This window comes from Pieris rapae, chromosome 22 (assembly GCF_905147795.1).
Source record: "Pieris rapae chromosome 22, ilPieRapa1.1, whole genome shotgun sequence".
Lineage (NCBI taxonomy): Eukaryota > Metazoa > Arthropoda > Insecta > Lepidoptera > Pieridae > Pieris > Pieris rapae.
Window position 1 is genome coordinate 3,193,803 of NC_059530.1, and position 20,717 is coordinate 3,214,519.

At 33.0% G+C, this 20,717-nt stretch overlaps 1 protein-coding gene across 2 annotated transcripts in view; it reads right to left on the reverse strand.

Moving 5' to 3' along the window:
• LOC110996170 overlaps window positions 1–20,717 on the reverse strand; it is a 44,614-nt gene that overhangs the window by 19,954 nt on the left and 3,943 nt on the right. For both annotated transcript variants that reach the window (XM_022263724.2, XM_022263725.2), the window contains exons 6-26: window positions 20,422–20,501; window positions 19,518–19,597; window positions 18,603–18,729; window positions 17,847–17,983; window positions 16,816–16,926; window positions 15,746–15,860; window positions 14,664–14,730; window positions 14,022–14,175; window positions 12,471–12,555; window positions 11,963–12,029; window positions 11,575–11,642; window positions 10,586–10,677; window positions 9,451–9,712; window positions 8,193–8,313; window positions 7,353–7,478; window positions 7,025–7,119; window positions 3,960–6,604; window positions 3,070–3,170; window positions 1,802–1,897; window positions 1,130–1,195; window positions 336–473 (exon numbers count right to left, since the gene is read on the reverse strand). In XM_022263724.2, coding sequence (XP_022119416.2) covers window positions 336–473; window positions 1,130–1,195; window positions 1,802–1,897; window positions 3,070–3,170; window positions 3,960–6,604; window positions 7,025–7,119; window positions 7,353–7,478; window positions 8,193–8,313; window positions 9,451–9,712; window positions 10,586–10,677; window positions 11,575–11,642; window positions 11,963–12,029; window positions 12,471–12,555; window positions 14,022–14,175; window positions 14,664–14,730; window positions 15,746–15,860; window positions 16,816–16,926; window positions 17,847–17,983; window positions 18,603–18,729; window positions 19,518–19,597; window positions 20,422–20,501 — 4,833 coding nt within the window. The remainder of the gene's footprint in view (window positions 1–335; window positions 474–1,129; window positions 1,196–1,801; window positions 1,898–3,069; window positions 3,171–3,959; window positions 6,605–7,024; window positions 7,120–7,352; window positions 7,479–8,192; window positions 8,314–9,450; window positions 9,713–10,585; window positions 10,678–11,574; window positions 11,643–11,962; window positions 12,030–12,470; window positions 12,556–14,021; window positions 14,176–14,663; window positions 14,731–15,745; window positions 15,861–16,815; window positions 16,927–17,846; window positions 17,984–18,602; window positions 18,730–19,517; window positions 19,598–20,421; window positions 20,502–20,717) is intronic.

A 20,717-nucleotide genomic window follows, 5' to 3' on the forward strand; every position in this document is an offset into this window, starting at 1 on the left:
GGACACTCTCAATGGCAGAGAGCTCGCATATATAAGTGGAAGACAGATCATTTTTTAAATTCTGGTTAATACGAATTTAATAATTAATGGTTAATAATAGTCTATTTGAATAATTCAATAATTAACACCTACCGAGTGGAAACTGACTACTTTGTTTTCAAACAAAAACTTGAAATTTTATAATTTACATATTTCATTACAAAATCTTGATTCTACTTTATGCAATTTTTTTCTATATCTTATTTAAAATCTTTTATTTTTGGTATTCAATAAGCGAAATCAAACTTATAAAACAGTTTCTAAGTAAAGTTTTTGATTTATATAATTTCTCTCACCTTAGTGTCTGTCTCGGGTTTTTCACTCACTGCCATTTTGGCCATTTGGTCAGCGAGCTGTTTTTGTTGCTTATCCAAAATTTGCTTCTTTTGTTGCGCTTGTGGGGTTAAATTCGGTGGTAATGTTTTAGGGAGAGCCTGAAAATTACAAAAAATGTTTTAAAAAATAACGCTCTTAATATACGTTTTTCCGCATTGTGGTTTAATACCACAAATTGTAATTTCTTTTAATTTTTTCCATATCGAAAATAATGATATATATTTTTTAAATTATATACAATATAATATAATACATTCTAGCGGACCCGAAGGCTTGCTTTCCTGCGTGATATTTTAAGCGATTAGGAAATTAAACAAAGTATTAAAATACCGTCAGCAACGCCATCCAGGGCTCTACTCAAACTCATACAAAAAAATTATTCCAATCGGTCTAGCCGATTAAGAGGAATACAGTGACATACACACGTACAGTATATTTATATCTTTTAAGTTAGGTCAAACTGCACACCGTGTGCAAATTTGTTTAGAATCCGGTTAAGTAGTTTTGTGTACGCTTCTTAATAATTTATATATGTTATAAGATTTGTCACATTATATACGCAATCGCAACTAATGTTTAATGTTTTCGTAATGCATAAGTTGAGTCGCTCGTTTTTAAATAAATGTTAACATTTTCTAACAAACATGCATTTTTATAATTGTAATTTAGAATCAATGAAGTTTTGTTCAGCCATACATTATGTTTTCTTTAAATGACATTGCATTATAAAAAAAAGATGTCATTAAAAACTTACGGGTGGTCGATGAACTGGTTGTATTTTTGGTCGTTCCGTTTCAGCCGTTGGCGAATTTGAATCACCCTAGAATAGAAATAAAGAATAAGATAAAAGTATACGCCAATTCAGAATAATTTTCTCAGGACCTTCCATCTATTTTATAAAGACTCAGAGACTTAGATCTATATATGTCATAAAACCATTTTTTTTTATTCTTACGGTCTGTTTCACAATGTACGGATAATTATTGGTAGGATAAACAGTATTTTTGCGTTTCACGACTATTAGATAGCGCTATTCGTCACGAAACGCGAAGTTTCTTATTCGGAACTTCTATCCTCCAAATAATTTATGTGTTGCATAGCTATTTGTTACTTTATCCATACATTGTGAAACAGACCCTTAGACTCTTATGTCATTTAACTGGTATATAATCATGAAGTAAGGACGTATTTATTTTATTAATAAATAAGTTCTTTTCACCATCCAAAACTATGGTCAAAAATAAATAAAAACAAGGGCATACTAATATTTTAACGAACATTGACGAAATGAATTTTTTTTATCGTTTCCTGTAATATTATTATACTGCGACGATATGACCTACTGGAAAAAGGCCTCTCGGCTCTGTATCTTACCCAACCTTACAATCGACTAAAGGGCATTCTATGAAAATAAAAAAAAACTTACATTTGACTTGCACTTCTGTTTTTTCTTATTGAGAATCGATCTTAATCTTTCTCTCGTTTCGTTGAAATTTCGCGGCACTGGCGTAGTCAGAGGCGGCTGAAAAATATATATGATTTTGTATTTATTACCAACATAAAATACGCATGAATAGTATTGAATCAAATAATTCATATTATTGTCTTTTATTAACATAACTTTTACGCATTTAAAGAAAACACTTTTTTAACGGATTGAAGCTATGTATTATTATAAAGTGTTGATAGTTTTTGTCCCTGGTGTTTGATAGTTTAAAATTTACCAAACACCTGGGATCCAATAATATCCAAATTAAAGCGCACGCTGTAAAGCACGCGAAACGTCGGGAAAAATTATATAAAATAATTATAAGTTTATAATAATACACAGCTTAAATCCGTAAAAAAAGTGTTTTCTTCAATAATTAATGCCGTAATGGTATGAAAAGTTGAAAAAAATATACTTTTAAGTACAAAATAGGAACTTTAACACTATTATAGTGGTCCAAACAAGGCTTATTTTTGCTCGCTATTTTTTATTCAAAATAATGGCCTAAAAAGGCTTGAAAAGCAGGAGAAGGAGCAAAGTTCACGATTAAACAAATATAACGATTATGATATTCTGTACACAGTCGAATTTTAGATAGTGCGAGCTAATGTCAATAAATTATTATCAACTAGTATAAAAATAACTAATAATAAAATTGTTTTCTTCGCTAACCACGACTGCTGAAATACACTTGAACACAGATATACATAATAATTATATAGGGAGGAACTTTAGGAGAGTAAACACAAATTATAGAGGGAGAAACTTTATGGTTAGGGCAGCAAATAAATTCAATAACTCAACGGTGGACATTGATATGTTCGCTTGGAGTGTGGAGGCAACAAGGAGAGCTCTGGTACAAAATTATTTTAACCAGGATGAATGAAATGTATTGACTTCTTTTTCATTTTCATTGTCAACAAATTAAATTCTGTTTTTCTGTTTATTGTTATTGTTTTGTTTAACACTAAAATTTTTTGAAATGTTTAGGTACCTTCTTGTTATATATATTCATTTAAATTAAACTATTTGTGAAGATTTATAATTGGCCCATGTTGTTATGTATATATTCATCTATTTTTGTATTGTGCTGTGAATCTTCTTATGAATAAATAAATAAATAAATAATTATTTTAAATTGCCGTTCTGACGTAAACCAAACTCACTATTAAGAATTATATAATAATAGGTTTTTTATAACTTACAGCGTGTCCAAAAACTGTGCAATAACAGCAAGAACAGGGCTGATCGGGATTCTCGCTGGAACACCCGGTTTGCGCCGGCGCCGGTGCACTACTGTGTCCTACTGTATAAATAAAATCATTCAAAACCATAGTTTATAGTGACATTAGATGTATTATTTTTTAGTATGAATGTGTTATTAAAGCACATGATTTTTTTAATACCTAGTTATGTATTATTTCTTATACCACTAGATAAATATGTATTTGTAAATCGGAAGATTGCTGTTAATGTCGAAAAAAAATTATTTCACAAATATGGAAGCGGTCTTTGATTAACCATTAAATATTAGTGTTAACAAATTTTGACATTACAAAGAATTTCTGTTAAATAAAAAGAAAAATCTGTATTAGATATAGAAAAGTTTATTTCAGACTACTATTAGTAGTTACATAAACACAATTATTATTGGATTTTTTTTGCGTATAGTCTGTTATTTTCGCCTCCAGTTTTGCTGAACCAGAAATAAATTTGTATTTTTATTCATATCTTACGATATTGAGGCATCGTCGTGATAAAGTACGTACGAGCAATCCCAATTTGTAATCAAAAGAACGCATTTCTTAGAAATTACGGTACGTATGATGATTTTTTACGGTCAAGACAATAAAGTGACAAAATAACGTACACAGCACCGCAGTTTTAACTGATTTCGTAAAAAAGTAGTTTTTATTAGTTAATTCTCGTTATTGAGGATGGGTATAATAGAGTGAATCATTGTATGGCAGAGAAGTCAAAAGTTTTCGACACTTTAGTATGTAGCTCGTTACATGAAGTTTACACTGTATTTTGTTTATCTACCTCTAATAAACAACCCATTAAATAAAAAAAGATAAAAAGGTTTTTGACTTACCTTTACAAAAGTGCGGTTGATGCATTCCATTTTCACAAGGCTTCTGCACCGGTTTAGCCTTGAGCATCGGCTTTCTTTCCCGTCTCTCTTTCTCCTTATCATCCTTGTCACTCTCCTTGCAACTCTCGCACGTACAATCATTTGTGTACTTGCAATTATTCTTCGGAGTATCACATTCGTCACCATTCTTCATGTTCCTGAACGCAACCGCATTTAGCGTTTGCTTAGCATTTCGCAAAGCTTGCGCGGAATATTTGGCTAACAATTCCGGATTTTGTGACCCTATAACTGATAAATTCTTATCGTCTTCCACTTTCAACGTCTCTTCTATATCGTCATCTAGAAGTCTCGCGTCTATGCTGGAACAAATTGATATCACGTGCTTTTTATACGTCTCTGGAACGGGCACGCCCTGCACAATATATGATTTAATAGCGTAAAAACTCTCCAACAACGACTTTTCGCCTTTCGATACAAGTATTGCCTCGCATTTAGCTAGTAATGCATCGTTTTTAGATTTCTTATCTTCTTTCTCGACTTTTGGCTCGGTCTTAACTTCTTTCGCTGGTGGAGTTGGGGTTTTCTTGACTGGGCGTATATTTGCTTTTCCTATTATTTTGCTAAGGCCTTTGGCTGCCAAAATTTCCGCTTCGCTTGGCTGATTCGAATTTTGCTTGGGCGGCGGAGGTTGTTTGGTCGCTTCTGGTTTGATTTTCAAAAACGTTTCTTTAATAGATTTCTCTACTTCTTCCAATTTGTATAGCATAATCAACCACTGATCTCCACTTAGACAATTTTTGGGTATGCTCCTCATGTAATTCCGATTCATTTCGCGCAATCGATTTATGAAATAATCGATTTTTATTTCATTCGGTATGGTCGTGAAATCCGGCGTATTATCTACTTTAGTCACTTGCATTCCTGTTAGTTCTTGTATAACATTGGTTGCTATTTCTGGGTTTAAGAGAACCCAAGACGACAGTTGTTGGGAGTCTAAACACCGTCTAATTACGTCATAGTATTTAAATTTGAGATTTTTGATAGAGGATTTATTGTCTTGCGACATTTTTGATAGCTTCATAATAAGTAGATCGAACGTGTTACCGGCAGAAGTGCTTAATAACTTAGTTATTTGTTTGAGCGATTCTTTAGACTGTGGACAGCTTTCTTCGTCTGAATCTCTGTCAACGGTCTCTCTGGCCTCCTCCGCTTTTTCAATCAGTCTATCTATTTGCGGCCCCTGTTGTTTGCATGCCATATCTTTGATGTGCAAATAAAATTTCTCTAGCATTCCTTCTACTTCATTGCGTAGAATTTCTAGGGGGATCGATTTTACTTTACTAGTAACGAAATCCCGCCAAAAAGTAAATTTAGGACGCATAACTCCCTTCAGTTCATCCATGGATAAGGCATCCTTCACTGCCTTTTCAAATAATTCTGCCGCTTTAAAATATGACTCTGAAGACTTCACGTCTTTCGGTATAACAATAGTTTCATCTTCTAAACACTTGGCAAGCAATGTCGGTGGTAGTTGATCGTCCTTTTTCTGTTTGTCTGATTCACTATCCTTACTATCTAAATCATTATCTATATCGTTATCAGTACTCCTTAGTCTAGGTTTATTTTTACGTTTGGCAGTGCTTTTAGTAACTTTAACATTATCGCGTTTACTTAACTTCAATTCTCTTATTTGTTTAAGAGTTTCCGGAGTCAACTGAGCATCAGTGTTGACTTCCGGCAGACTATTCATAATGGACGCAAATTCTGGTAGTTCAAAGCTGGCGTTTGCGAATTCTGATAGCTTGGACGCAATTTCGGGCATATTTGCTAATATCTGTGGCATATTTTCTACAATTTCAGTTAACTTATTACCATTGGTCACATACAGATGTAGATCGTCAGATTCGATTTTATCTAAAAATTCCGGCGAATTCTTTTCTAAATTCATCATAACTTCAACTATTTGTTCTAACGACAGCAGCCCATCTGGGTCCTCTTTATCCTTTTCATTCTCCGTGCTATTGTAAGTATTAATTATATTCTGGCATTCCTCCATGGCCTTTTTGATTTCCAAACCGAAGGTAACATATTTAAAAACATTGGAATCTTTATTCTCGACCACTTCGACTTTGTGCTCCTCCTTCTTATCATCCTTTAGAAACTGGCTTATCGGGAGCATTCTTGGATTTTTCTGATAAACAGGCATCGGTTCGGACGTAGTTGGCGACATTTCCTGCAGCGGTGGACTTATAGAGTCTGGGTATTTCTCTTTGAAGTCTTCTTGCAAGTTGTTATCTAACGTATGGAGGGCAAAATTAGCAAATTTCGCTAAACAATCCTTCATTTCCTCGCAGAGATCGGCATCTTTTTCAGCTACTATTGTTTCGGCGTCGCTATCGCATCGAAAAGCATCCGGAGGTTCTACTTCAGACTTGATTGGTTCATCGTCAATTTCTTTATACGGTGATTTAAGATCCATGTTCGGTTTACTTTTGAGCATTTGGAGTATTTTATGGGATTTTGTTAGAGTTTGCGTGGGTTTTAGTTTTCTTTTTGGTGCAGCAAGACGTGGGAGTTTCGAACTGAGGGCTCGGAGTTTTCGCTTCGGCAAGTCATCTATTAATGTCACACTGCTGTCAGGAAGGCTGTAAACAATATATTTGTTACTATTTCATTATTTAAATTATACTAATCCTTGGGATTGATTTGCTCCAGTTCAAACAATTTGTATGACTCAAAACTAGGCAATTAAAAAGAGTGGCAAAGAGTTTCTTGCGTTCTTCTTGCCTGCTCTACTCTCATGACATGGAACCAAAGTTATGATGACTTTGACTTTGTTAAATAGGAACAAATGCGTAATTTTCAAACACAATACATAAGTGTTTCTACAAAAAAGAATAACAAAGGTTCAATAACATAAGACAGCTGACATTTGAAGTTATATTAACAACTTTTCATCTTTAGGGTTCATATCAATTAGTTTCAAGTGAACAGAGAAAAATCAAGCTAATTTTAGTATTACAACAGAAATAACGATTTATTAAATTAATTTGGAAAAACAATACCTTTCTCTTTCTTGTCGCAGTTGGTCTTCAAGCCACATTCTAAGTCGATGATAATACAATTGCTGATCGCGCATGTGCATTACTTTACGACGGACCTACAAATTTAAACATTAAAAAAAATGCATATATAAACAGTTTTATATAAACTCTTTGTAAAAGTACCTAAATTCATCTAAGAATATAAGATTGCTTCTTTCTATTGAACTTATTTATTTGAATATTTGAAACAGACCGTCCACACAATAGCATAAATACAAACATCCATACTTGACGCTGGCTAATGCACAAACAGTGTTAGAGCCAAAAGGAAAAAAAAATACAAACATACCTCCTTGAATCGCTGCAAGTGATATTCGGGACAGAGACTAGTGGGGGGCAAGGTGGGCGGGGCCGTGGGGGGAGAGCCCGGTGCAGGCGGAGGGGGCGCCACCGTGCCCACTAACGCCGTACACACCTGCGGACGAACGATATTTAGATAGATTCAGACGATTTATCATGAGTCTCTTATCTGATTGTCCTATTAGAGAACGTTATGTATGTATTATTTTTATTCCATAGCCGACATTGAATTGTATCGATATTTTAGTAGATATTTAGTAAAACAGTCAACCACAACGTCGAATCGACCAACGTTTAATCAACTCATGAACTTTAAAATCGTATACTAATTTTTTTGACTACTTTAAAATCGTATCCTAGTTTTTTTGACTACTTTTTAAAATCGTATCCTAGTTTTTTTGACTACTTTTTAAAATCGTATCCTAGTTTTTTTGAATATGTACTTTAAAATCGTATCCTAGTTTTTTTGACTACTTTAAAATCGTATCCTAGTTTTTTTGACTACTTTAAAATCGTATCCTAGTTTTTTTGACTACTTTAAAATCGTATCCTAGTTTTTTTGACTACTTTAAAATCGTATCCTAGTTTTTTTGACTACTTTAAAATCGTATACTAGTTTACTAGACTCATAATGACCGCACAGATTCGGTACAGACATTAAATTGATAGAAAGTCGTTCAACCAACCTTTGGCCATGTCAAGACTCAGTCAAACGTCGATTGAAATAACGTCATAATCAGGCATTTTTCATTTACTAAGACATTATTAGGACTTGTTTAAACGGAACAGACAACTTAAACCAAACGTATAACAATTTTCTGAATCTTACCGTAGATAATTTTTTCTGTCGCCTATAAACCTGCAACTGTCGTCTATGGACCTCTGGCAGTCTTCGATACATGGCCATTAGTTTACGATCTACTTCAGACAAACCCAGATCGACACGTTTTCTATAAAAAATAAAGTCTTCGTAAATCTAATGAAAATGAAAATTATATAATTTCCAATTTACCTTATCTGGAGGATAAAGATGACTTTATATCGTCTCTATCTATCTCTAACCCTAAAGTCTTAAATCTTTAATACAATTCAAAACAAATAACATAATACATAAAAATATATCTAATAACTTAAACCTTAAAATTTAATTATTAAAAAATATTATTAAAAGGAGTCCCTTTAGGCAAGTTTCCGAAGATACTGGCAGAGTTCCTCCTTTGAATAGCTAGACTAATTCTTTGTGCGAGGTACCCTAAAGTATACTTTAGGTCTTTATTTCACCAATATAGTGGATTAAAAAAAACCTTTAATATTTTAACTGAAATAAATCTAGCTTTTATGTATTCTAAGTTCTAACTTATTTTCTATACATATTATAAAAGCTAAAGAATTCGTTAATTTTGTTCAACGTAAAAATGAAATACCGGATAGTTTATCAAGGTAAAAGTACTTTTACATTGATAAAGTATCCGGTGCATATTTCATTTTTACATTACAAAGGTAACGTACCGCAGGCTACATCCAAATCGCAAAACAGTGAGAGAACAAAAGAATTTAAGTTTACAAATATATAAATACAAGTATTTTACTAATTAAATAGTCAATTTATTTAAATACTAGCAGACTCGGCCAAGAGTTGCTGTGGCTAAGGTTTTTGTTATATTACATAGTAGTAAATTAATCAAGGGAAACCGTAGGAGAACTTATGTGAAACGTTGGTACCACGACACGGACCTAAACTAAACTACCTTTAACTCAGCGCCATCTGTTAGAATTGTATCAAATAATAAACAAATGTTAATGTTATCGTAATTTTAGTAAGGATGCCTATTTTTTTGAAAATGAAATATAGCCTATGTCACTCAGGAATAATGTATCTTTCCAACAGTGAAAGAATTTTTCAAATCTGCCAAGTAGTTTCGGAGCCTATTCAATTCATACAAACAAACAAAAAATCAAACCTTTCCTCTTTATAATATTATTATATATATATATATATATATATATATAGTATAGATAAAAAAAATTAAAACTAGCATATAAAAAACGTCTCTTACAAATTCTATGACAACATTTCGTCTACTCACCTAGCATCAGGCGCATCCCTAGACGGCCAATCGTCACAATGCTTCAAGACCCTATCCATGAGGCGCTCGATGGACGCAATGGAGCGCATCAAGTGCCTCACCGTCCTGCAGAGCTCGCCGGCGCCTTCGCCCCCAGAGCCCCCTCCCTCCACGGCACAGGCCGCCAGCACTAGCAGCTCCGAAGCCGAGTCCAGGCTGGAGCCCGAATGGCTGGAGATGGAGCCGTCAGAGTGAACTGATAGCGAGTTGTCCGATTCTGATACTGGAATATTAATTGTTACAACGTATAAAAATATATAGAAAGATAAATAACAGCCCTCATCCACAATAGACTTGCGTATATGCGTATAGCGTACAGTGTACTAGCTGACATAACAAACGTTTTGACATATAAATATCATTAAAATAAATAAATAAATCAGTGGCGCTACAACCTCTTTTAGGTCTTGGCCTCAGATCTCTGAATCTGTTTCATGATCATTTTTAAATCTAATAGGCAAATAGGTGATCAGCCTCCAGTGCCTGACACACGTCGTCGACTTTTTGGGTCTAAGAAATGTCGGTTTCCTCACGATATTTTCCTTCACCCTTCGAGCAAATGTTAAATGCGCACATAGAAAGAAAGTCCATTGGTGCACAGCCGGGGATCGACCCTACGACCTCAGGGTATGAGAGTCGCACGCTGAAGTCACTAGGCCAACACTGCTCGAATATAAATATTATTACAATACTAACAATTCTTTTAAAAATAGGTACAGACGAAAATTTTGGGTAATATATATTGTAATTAAAAGAAATAATAAAAAAAATAATGTCCTTGTCCTAGGTTGGGCCACCCTCATCACTGAATATATGAAATAGTTTACAAACTATTCTCAAACCTATGAGGTGTACAAAAAAATCACAATAAACTTTAAAGCGTTCGGAGTAGTTTGTAAAATAAAAAAATAAAACAAAACAAAAATTAAAAATAAATATGTTTTAAATTTTACTATGAGCTCGATCACTCGATAAATTTTAGTTTCTTTTGCATAAATGTATTTAAGTTCTTGAGTTCGTTATAACACTTTCCAATGTTTACAGTTTCTTTTTACCAATTTTGTTAATCATTAGTTTATTCATCACATATACTTACAATCGTCCAAGTCATTGCTAAGCGAATCCATCAAGTCCATATCCATACTAGCTTTGACCAACTGAAGTTGTTGCTCCATACTATCTGGAGGTCTGAAAAAAATGACACACTTAATAAGAAAAAGGTTTCAAACCACTCTGTTTAAATTGTAGACAGTTTTTTTTTTACAGTTGACTGTCAAAAAAAATTTCGTCAGTTCAACAGTTCATCGGAAAAAACTATGCTGTAACCTATTGGATAGTTATGGGGCTATATTTATCGCCACTTTGGACTGGTGGATAGTATGTTTAACTATCAGCCATCAGGTATTCCAGGTTCGATTCCCGGTTGTGATAAAAAAAAAATTAAAAGCCCATGTGAGATTATTTAAAACTTCCGTAACCTTAGTATACTAAGGTTACGGAAGTTCGGACACTCTGTTGATATGCTTGTGTGTCTAATCCATCACATCGTGGTATAGGGTATGGCCAATAGTTAGAGTACCATGCATGTTGTATTAATACAACTAAATAGAATGGATACTTTACGAATATTGTTACGAACGAATTCAGAGTAAATGTGGGGTCGAGGATCAATATCAAGCCACCTGCTTAGTCAAACTAAAAACAAAAAAGAGAAACTTACCGATACGAACTGTCATTTTCATACAAATGTAGTTTTTGACTTTCTACATACACTACTGTCAAGGCATCTTGACTAAACTTTCAGTACAGTACCGATTGAGTATTTAGCAAAGCATTGCGGTTTTGAGGTTGGACCGAGTTCGGTCTAGTGTATTGTGATTAAAAGTAAGATTTGTTCCCTGACCCGGTTGCTTGTTATAATTGAGTGTAGCAAAGTGTTAAAAGGAATTAATTTACATTAATATTGTGCCATAAACCATCGCTAACTATTTCTTCGACAATATTATTTATGTATAATTTCTAATAATTAATAATTATTAATTTTGCTTTCAAAAAGATTATTTTTTTTATTTTTCCTATACTCACTTGGCTCCAGTACCGGCGCCGTGTTGCAATTCTCTTCCAGCGCTATCCCCCCTCACATCGTTTGGATGCTTAAAAAAATTAAATTCGAATATATAATCGTCTTTCGTCAGTCTCGTTTACAAACACAGCCTATATATATATATATTTTTTTTCACTACCTAATAAAAAATGTGAATTTTTCCTTTTCACAAATAGTATTAACTGTACTCATTTTTTATCTGTCAAATTCTGTGTACGCTGTGATAAAAAGAGACTGACGACTGATTGTATTAGTTTTAGTGGGCTAGACACAAAATATGTATTGAGAAAATCCCCTATATTCAAAATCAAAATAAGCATTGATTTTGAATATGTTAATCATTTTAAGTACAAAAATATATAAAAATACCTTTTCATCGGGATCATCTTTGCCATTGTATTTATTGACCGCATGCATCATACCGAAGAACGATATCCTAAAAACACAAAATATTATATTACAAATATTATGTATTTATTATAGAAAAAATATTACTCTTTAGAAAAATTTACTTTTCTATTCAATAACGGCTAATTAAACCAATTAACAGCGACATGTATACACTAATATATACTTGAAACCTAAATAATAAAATTTTCTTAAATTTGTCATAACCACATGCAACAGCTTTATCTGATATATTTATTTTATTTATATTTCATATTTATTTATTTCGTTATGCAAGCTAACATAAATCATAAATAATTACAAACAAATACACTGAAAATATAGCCAATGATGGAATACATCAACAAAAAGGTTCAAATATTTACAAAAGGGAACATTTTCCTACGAATAAAACCTAGCAGATGACCTTCGTCTATGAATAAAAATCTTTAATATATTTTTATATATTAATCTTTATGATAATTTTTACCTGAGAAGTTGTTTCCGTTGTTGAGCACAGACAGTTCTTGGAGTGAGACAGTCGCAGCGATGCTTATAGTCAGACCACGCACTCACTGCAAAACATTTATTTTTCATAGTCAAATAAATATCAAGAAGACAGTATACCCAATCCCCAATCCCTCGGTGATCTAATGTTTTTAAAAACATAAGATGGCGACTGATATTGAATATTCGGCGTGTCACTACATCGATCCGAGTGGCTGAGTACGTGCGCCGGGGTATTTAAGTGATATTTAAGCATATATAAAGGGGGTCTTCGATTTTTTTATTTGGTGTATTACACATATTACCCACACATTGTTATGGTTGGTCATACTATGTATTATATCGAACTTTGAACAATGCATTAAATTATCTGATATCTATCTCTACTATATCTCTACTTCAAAACTAGTCGCGCGCCGCATTTCGTGCCTTGCACTTTAAATCATATGATGCTACATATCATTGCCACTAGCATGCTATAATCATCATTAAGGCCAATAATTGAAACCAGCTGCGTCATATGGTCCCTTAATGACCCTACAACTTATTTTGATTATTCAATCATATATGATTGAAAGGGTGCAAAATAAGTTCCTTGTTGCCTTACCTCTACCTTACTAAGTTAATAATAATATTTATTTATTTCTCACAAAAACTTACAAAACTTCATAACATGATATGTTACAGTAAAGTATCTAAATAATTGTCAGTGTCAGTGTAGTTAGGGTATTATTCGAGCTTTGTAGGGATGTTGTTGTAGTCAGGTTTGGTTTAAGCCTAATAGAAAACGAATCGGAAAGCGCATACTTGCTGCGAGATATCATTAGACAATTCTTACCACTGCCGGAAACATAAACCAGCGTCAACAAGGACCCATTGCTCGGATACTCTCGCTGCTATGGGTTTCTCGACTCTACACCGGAGAGCGTCCTATATGTGAAGGGTATGGGGGTAGTATACTGTGATTTGGGGGTATACTTGGAGGGGATTAGGGGATAGCATAGTCAATTTTGTAAATAATTACATTTTTTGGTTTTACGTTGTTTTTAGTTTGAGTTTGGCCATGCATGGGCTGTTAATAAATAAATAAATGATAACATAAGTTTAAGTTTCTTAACGGCAGTAAGTTTCGTAGCGTGTGTTTTTAAATTCATTAAAATTAAATTTAATGAAACTTTTTCAATGTACTACAGAGACACATTTATATTTGTTAGGTATTTACATCACAATTTTAGAGAATTTGCGCGATACATAATTTTAGAAAAGCACTTCGGAACAGGTTTCTCGAATGAAGACATGTTTTGTGCATAAATAACTACCTAAAGGAAATTTACTATGAAATATGACAATATTCGTACGTCACTTACGAACATCTAAAAAGTAAATAATGGTATACGGTACGTACGGTAAGATTTACGTATACTTTTTAAACAAACAAACAATAATCAATTATTCATATAGGTAACATATTGCACACTTATGAACGTCAAAAATAAATAAATATTAAGTCTGCTAAAACTGGCGATATACTAACAGTCAGTAGGCGCGGTCCTTGCAGCCATATCCGCCAACCGATGCGCTGTGTTATTCCGATGATGAGCAGCGAGACATCTGGCCAATCTCCGCCTTGCTGCTGACATCCAAGTCCATTCTTCCGGAGGTGATCCTTCTGGGGGGATTAGATCCACCTGAAAGTTACAATTATAATAAGAAACACCACTTTATAGTAAACTTTAGGTATTAAATAAGTAAGGATTTAAAGAAGTTTTGACCTAGTGTTTGCGATGTGCGAATCTCATTTGTCTTTGTCCTGTGCACCAACGCACAATGGATGAAAATATCGCGAGGAAATCGCATGCCTTAGACCCAAAAAGTCGTAAGCGGCTGTCAGGTACGTACAGGACGAACACTCACTTTTCTAATAAATTATTACGACACATACAGAAATCTGAGTTGAAATGCCTTAAAAATTACATTGCCAAAGCTCAAAGACGACAACTGGCAAGAAAGTTTCTGTCACTTTTTAATCGCCATGTTTAATTCACAAAATGTTTATAATATGAAACAGGTACACCTTAGTTCACATGACTCAAAGTAATTATAACAATAAAAATATCAAGTATCATGTGAAACATGGCAATCTCTTCAAGAAACTTAAAAGATAGAACTATCTCACCTTAAACGTGATTGTCGACGCAGCTTTGAACTTTTCCAATATTTTAAAAAACCTCTCCACGGCGTACCTGAAAATATCATTAATACAATTAAAATAAGCTGACGCTAAAAAACTAATGGTTGTCTATAACTGTGTGTTTTGCATATGTCATGCAATGCAATAGAACGTGGCCAGCGACGTTATGACTACGCCTGGCGACCCTGCGTCGCCAGACTGATTCGCCAAATCGCCAATCAGTGTTCACAACCGTACGATAATTTCATAGCTACGTACGACGGCACGCGACTATCGTACGCAGATTGTACGATAATTTCTGTTCTCATGAAAAATTGGATGATTACACAGATAGCCCAATAATAATGACAGTTTTTTAGTGTTGTAGATGTGTGCCATCTATTGGTTCATTGTTTTATCAGGATCACATGCCGTTGCATCATGGCGCAATGCTTTCATTGGTTGTTATTGTTGTTCAATTCGAATTTATAATTTGGCACGTTCGTCACACTCGCAGTGCCCTCGTCCATTCCCCGCTCAGGTCTTGCCATACGTCGAACATTTAATTTGTTTACAAACACAAGTTTACAAGATTTAAACTATGTATAAATTATTTCCAACATATTATTATCACGTTTCATATGATTTTTAAAAGTATTTTATCCATTTTCCTGACTCGTACGATAATTTCTATCCATGTACGATAATTTTTCGGCCCTGATACGACAATTGCCTGGCGTCAGGTTGTGAACACTGTCGGCAATGCATTTAGTTCTGTCTCAACTCAGCCAGGAATGGACGTGGAAATAACTGCACTATTATATTATTACCAGCGTCGCATAAACATGAAACGAAAATGGAAAAAAATATGGGTACGTTTTTTTTTTTTTGTTAATTATTTTACATTTATCCACCCTCTGTTGGTGTTTTTTTTTTGTTTCACATTAAGGTTGCCTGAAAGAAATCGTTTGTAAGCGATAAGGCCGCCCGTTGCCTTATAACTTTTATAACCTGTATGTGTATATTTGTGAATAAAGTAATCAAGTATAAATAAATAAATATTATAAAAATATTTTGTGTATACTCACTGTTTCTCAAACGGACGATAATAGGAGCGACAAAGACAGACTCTGTTCACAAACTGTTCGGCCGTCTCGTTCTGCTGCGCTAGTCTCGTTAGGTGTTGGTGAATTATTTCCGCTCCTTGAAAAAAATATGAATATACATCGGGGTTTTGTTTATGATTTAACATACTAATTATATTATATGTTCTTAGTATATCGGGGGTGCTTTCCACAGTGATGTTTCTTTGAAATCCAGATACATCTCTTAGGCCCCGAGTTTTTATTGATATTTTCTTCGTGAAAGTGTGCATATTTTAACAAGTTGACATAGGCCGGTTAAGGATTATATATTTTGGTATTGATATATTTTGGTAGTTTTTGAGTAGAGTGTTTCTGTAAAACCTTTATAACTATTCTACGACCCGTATTATCAAAATTGATTTATTACTAAAATGTCGTGAAATAATTAAGTACTTATATATGTAAAGGTGTATTTAAATGATAAAACTAATTTGTCAGTGACATTTTCATCACTTCAAATTATGCCTGTTATAGAAACAAACAGGTGGGCACTGCCGTCCACGCAACGCCGATGTGTTGTCGACCTTTCAGGGATCTTCATACCATTTATAATTAACATGGATAATTCGTAACTCATTTAACTCTGCTGCCTTAAATAAACAAAGATACTTACACTAAACATAAATCGAACTTTTAAAGAAAAACACTTTTTTAACGGATTGAAGTTATGTATTATTGTAAACTTATAATTACTATATATCTTTTAGTCAATACCAACTCCGGGGAAATAAATACAGATAATACAATATTCTCTACAGCTGTGATACTTTTTTGACATTCGACACCTTTTGTCTTCAGTCGCCGTGAATACGCACGCTGTAAAGCACGCGAAACGTCGGTTAAATTTAAAATTATGTTTTAATATTTACAATAATACATAACTTCAATCCGTTAAAAAAGTGTTTTTCTTTAAATGTGTAAAACTTATGTTAATAAAAGACAATACTATAAATCGATCTGTTCACAATAAAACGAAAGGAACCAATAATCTTTATAAATAAATGTATCCATACCTTCGTCAGGCACTTTGAGCCGCTGAAGGCGCCAATGTGCCGGCGTCAGTTCAGCGCAGTTCAGACACAGCATTTTCACGAGAGCACCCGCTACGCCACTCGTGCTACTTACTGAAAATTTATTTATTTATTTATTCATAAGAAGATTCACAGCACAATACAAAAATAGATGAATATATACATAACAACATGGGCCAATTATAAATCTTCAATTATAATTGCAACATTATTACACTAAAGTATTAACTGACTAAAAAAAAACTTTAAAAATAATAATAGTTAATTCGTGTGTAAATAAATAAATTATATAAAGTGATATTTTACTACGAATTTGCAATCATTATTTTGAAGACTGTCAAAAATACTAGATGATATATTTAATAGTTTAGAGGATATATTCATACATAGTTTAACATTTGTTATGTAATGTTTTTTTTTGTTTAACAATTGTTTCGATTGATATTTGTATGTGCTCTTAATGAATGTCATGTTTGCCTCTAAGTGCTTGTCACATTAAAAATTGTATTTTGTGTTTGTTTTTACCAATGTGTGTGCCGAGCGTTGGCAAACTTTATCAATAAAAAAAAATAAAAAAATACTGTTCTCAAAAGACAAATTTATAGTCTACGAGTGGATACGAAAGACACATCATAAATACGAAAAACAAACTTTTAATAAGATGTAACAATCTAGACTGTAAAAAAACAATTGTATTTATAACCAATCTGGAATGTTCACTTATACTCAAAATATCATCAAAATCGGTACATCCGTTTAGGAAGTCATCATTTCTTAAGTAGCTGCCTCCTTTTCGGGCATCATGTTTCTTTGATTTAGTTTATTTAAAAAATCCATTATTTGAATATATTTTAAAATATATGCAAGAGATACTAATTAGTATCTTCAACACTATCACTTTAATATTTTTCTATGAAAATAAATTATAATTTCTATTCGATTTATTACAAGACTAGTAACAGTATTCTATATTGTTATACACACACACAAAAGCTATTCTAACATTCACTCACCATGCGCCAATTCCCGTACAATATCGATAAGGGAATGCCTCAACGCGGCAACATTATTAGCAGCGCTGAGACAAAGCCGACAATGGCAGCCAAATCGAGCTCGATACGACCAAGGAGACTTCACCATTTCCACGCTCCTGTAAAAAAAATTATTTAAATAACGCACAGGAATATAAACTTTAACTTAAAGAGTATGTATATACGTAACGAACTTTTCTTTCTACGTTAAACCACAAGTGTCTTAAACGCTAAAAAAAGCTTTTGAAAATTTATAGTCTACTAGCAGTAATTAGGTTAATATTACAAACTCAAAATCAACATAATTTTATTCATACAGGTAAACAAGTACACTTATGAACGTCAAAAAAGTTAATTGTAAATTTACATTTACTACCAGTTCGCAAGTTCTCAAACTAGTGTAATATTTATACGTAGACATATAAACACTTAATACGTAAATTAATTACTGTTGACGTAATCACAAAATAATAAATCAAAGAATTCGATTCCAATCCGGTAGCAGTTACAGACATAAATTTTGTACTAAATCATGCCTCAAAATATACATTTTACTGTACGTATATATATATATATATATAGTACAGTATAACGTGGCCATAGCTAACTGGTCGCTAAAACCAACGTAATAAATGAAATCCAATGTATTATTACATTAGCTGTCTATCAGATTTTTAAAATAAGTTAAATTTATTAAAAAATAATTTAAGTTCTAGACATTATCATTAATGTACTCACATATTGGTCCCAATCAGAGTATACATAAGCGCACTGATCTCACACCAGGAGTGATAGACTCCGAGAAGCCATTCCTCAACCGGTTTGAAAGTTCGCGATTCTTCGTCTGAAGACGTTTGTTCCGTCTCTGAAAATATAAGAAAAACAATATTAATAGCAAATAATTGAGGAATTGATTATAAACTTTTAAGTTTTATTCGCATAATGTGATAATGTAATTATAAAATTACAATTGTGAAATACACAATTTTAATTTTATAATATTTTTACTCTGCCAATCACGAAATATTTTTATTTCTTTATGTTCTTTAATCGGGTTAGGTTAGATACATTTTTTATGTGTCAATAGTTACGTCCATTATTAAAAATTTTATAGTGAGTGTTTTAGAACTATTGTGAGGCAAGGTATCAATCAGCACTCTAACTTCTCTTTGTACTCAAACTAATATAATTTTTCCAAATCCTTACGGCTGACAATATTGTGTGTCTTTCTTCCTGGTAAGGATAGATGATAAAGAGGTATGTACTCAGGACTTCTTATTTAAGTATGAATTGTGTATAATTAGACCACAGAACCGTTCTCTGTGGTACAACAAATTGTAACAATGTTTGCATTATCTGTTCACCAGCTATGGCTTTTATGCAATGTGCACAACAGTAAAAAAATTGTAAGGAATATCTTTAGTTGTTTTAAGACATTCCCGTTTCCAAAAAATCAGTCACAGAAGGCTAACCACTTGTCAATAAAAACTAATAATGATCAATTAAAAAAATGCTATCTCAGGCCAATACCCATATAGAGTTGTAACACCTATTATTACAATTTAAAAAATCATTATTACATCATAAATTTAATAACTTAGAATACAGTTAACTTGAAAATGAAAAGTAAAACCTATATTGATTTATACATACCGCAGACAAAGTGAAGAAGGGCAGCTTCATCCTCTGGTGTGACCACTGGTTCTTCGGAGTCAAACATGCCTTCTGACAATCTGAGTACAACATATTAATTATTATTAATATATCTCTCAAGTAATTTTTATCTATTATATAAAAGATTAGTACGACAAACTAAATTACAGCAGCTGTTAGCGGCTAAGCATGCACTATTAACACTTGTATGTTTACTATCTAAAGTTAGTAATATTTTTTTTTTGAAAAGGGTTACTCTTCTTTAATAAAATCCCAGAGCCTCTTTTATCTCTGCCTTTTAATAAATTTAAGAAATGTATTAAAGAAAAGCTGTGTAAAAAGGTTTACTAAAAAGTTAGAGATGATCTAGTTGATAAAAGGTCCTGGGACTAGTGCTGGGCAGACGACTTCTAATTAATTTGCTATATATCTTTTGAAATAAGTATTGTGATGATTTGCTTTTTTAAAAGAGTACCGAGAGTTTTTACCCCGGCTTTTTCTTTTGGCCTACACCCCTTCTTTGCAGATGAGTAGGGATACCTACAGGTTCAAATTTAATGACGTGGAATAAGTGATACCTTGATGATCTTATGTTCCAAAATAAACATATTTTAATTTTATTTTAATCATCAGACAACTGTTACTATTAGTTAGGTACAACTGACAATCTATTTCTTTCTACAAAACCAATTAATACATGTTCTATGATGGTAAATTTCATGGGAAATCCTATTAGTATTAAAAAAAGACTCAGAATTCTGACCGACACATAAGGAATAATTAAACAAGACTAATAAATTTAAATTTTCTTAATTTCTTAAAAATATCTGTCTAAAATATTACGCATTAAGACCAAGTATTACTTAAGTGAGGCTTACAATGGGTTAATAATGGCAATACTCACAAGTCTGGCTGCGTCTCCAAGGCGCCATCGTCTTCCAGAGGCAATTCGTCGCGTGCACTTTCTTCCGCAGACGCCAACAACTGGAAATAAAACCAGTTTTAAAGATTTCTTATTTGAATGTGTTTTTCATTTTTAATAATACTATAATATAATATATAACAGAGTGTCTTCCCTTTAATAGAGACTGTAAGTAGTCTTATTTGACACTTACTTAGACTTCAAATTACTTATTAGTCTTAATTCAGGCTAGATCGTAATGTTCCATGATGTCTTAGTGAAGACACATGTATATAGAA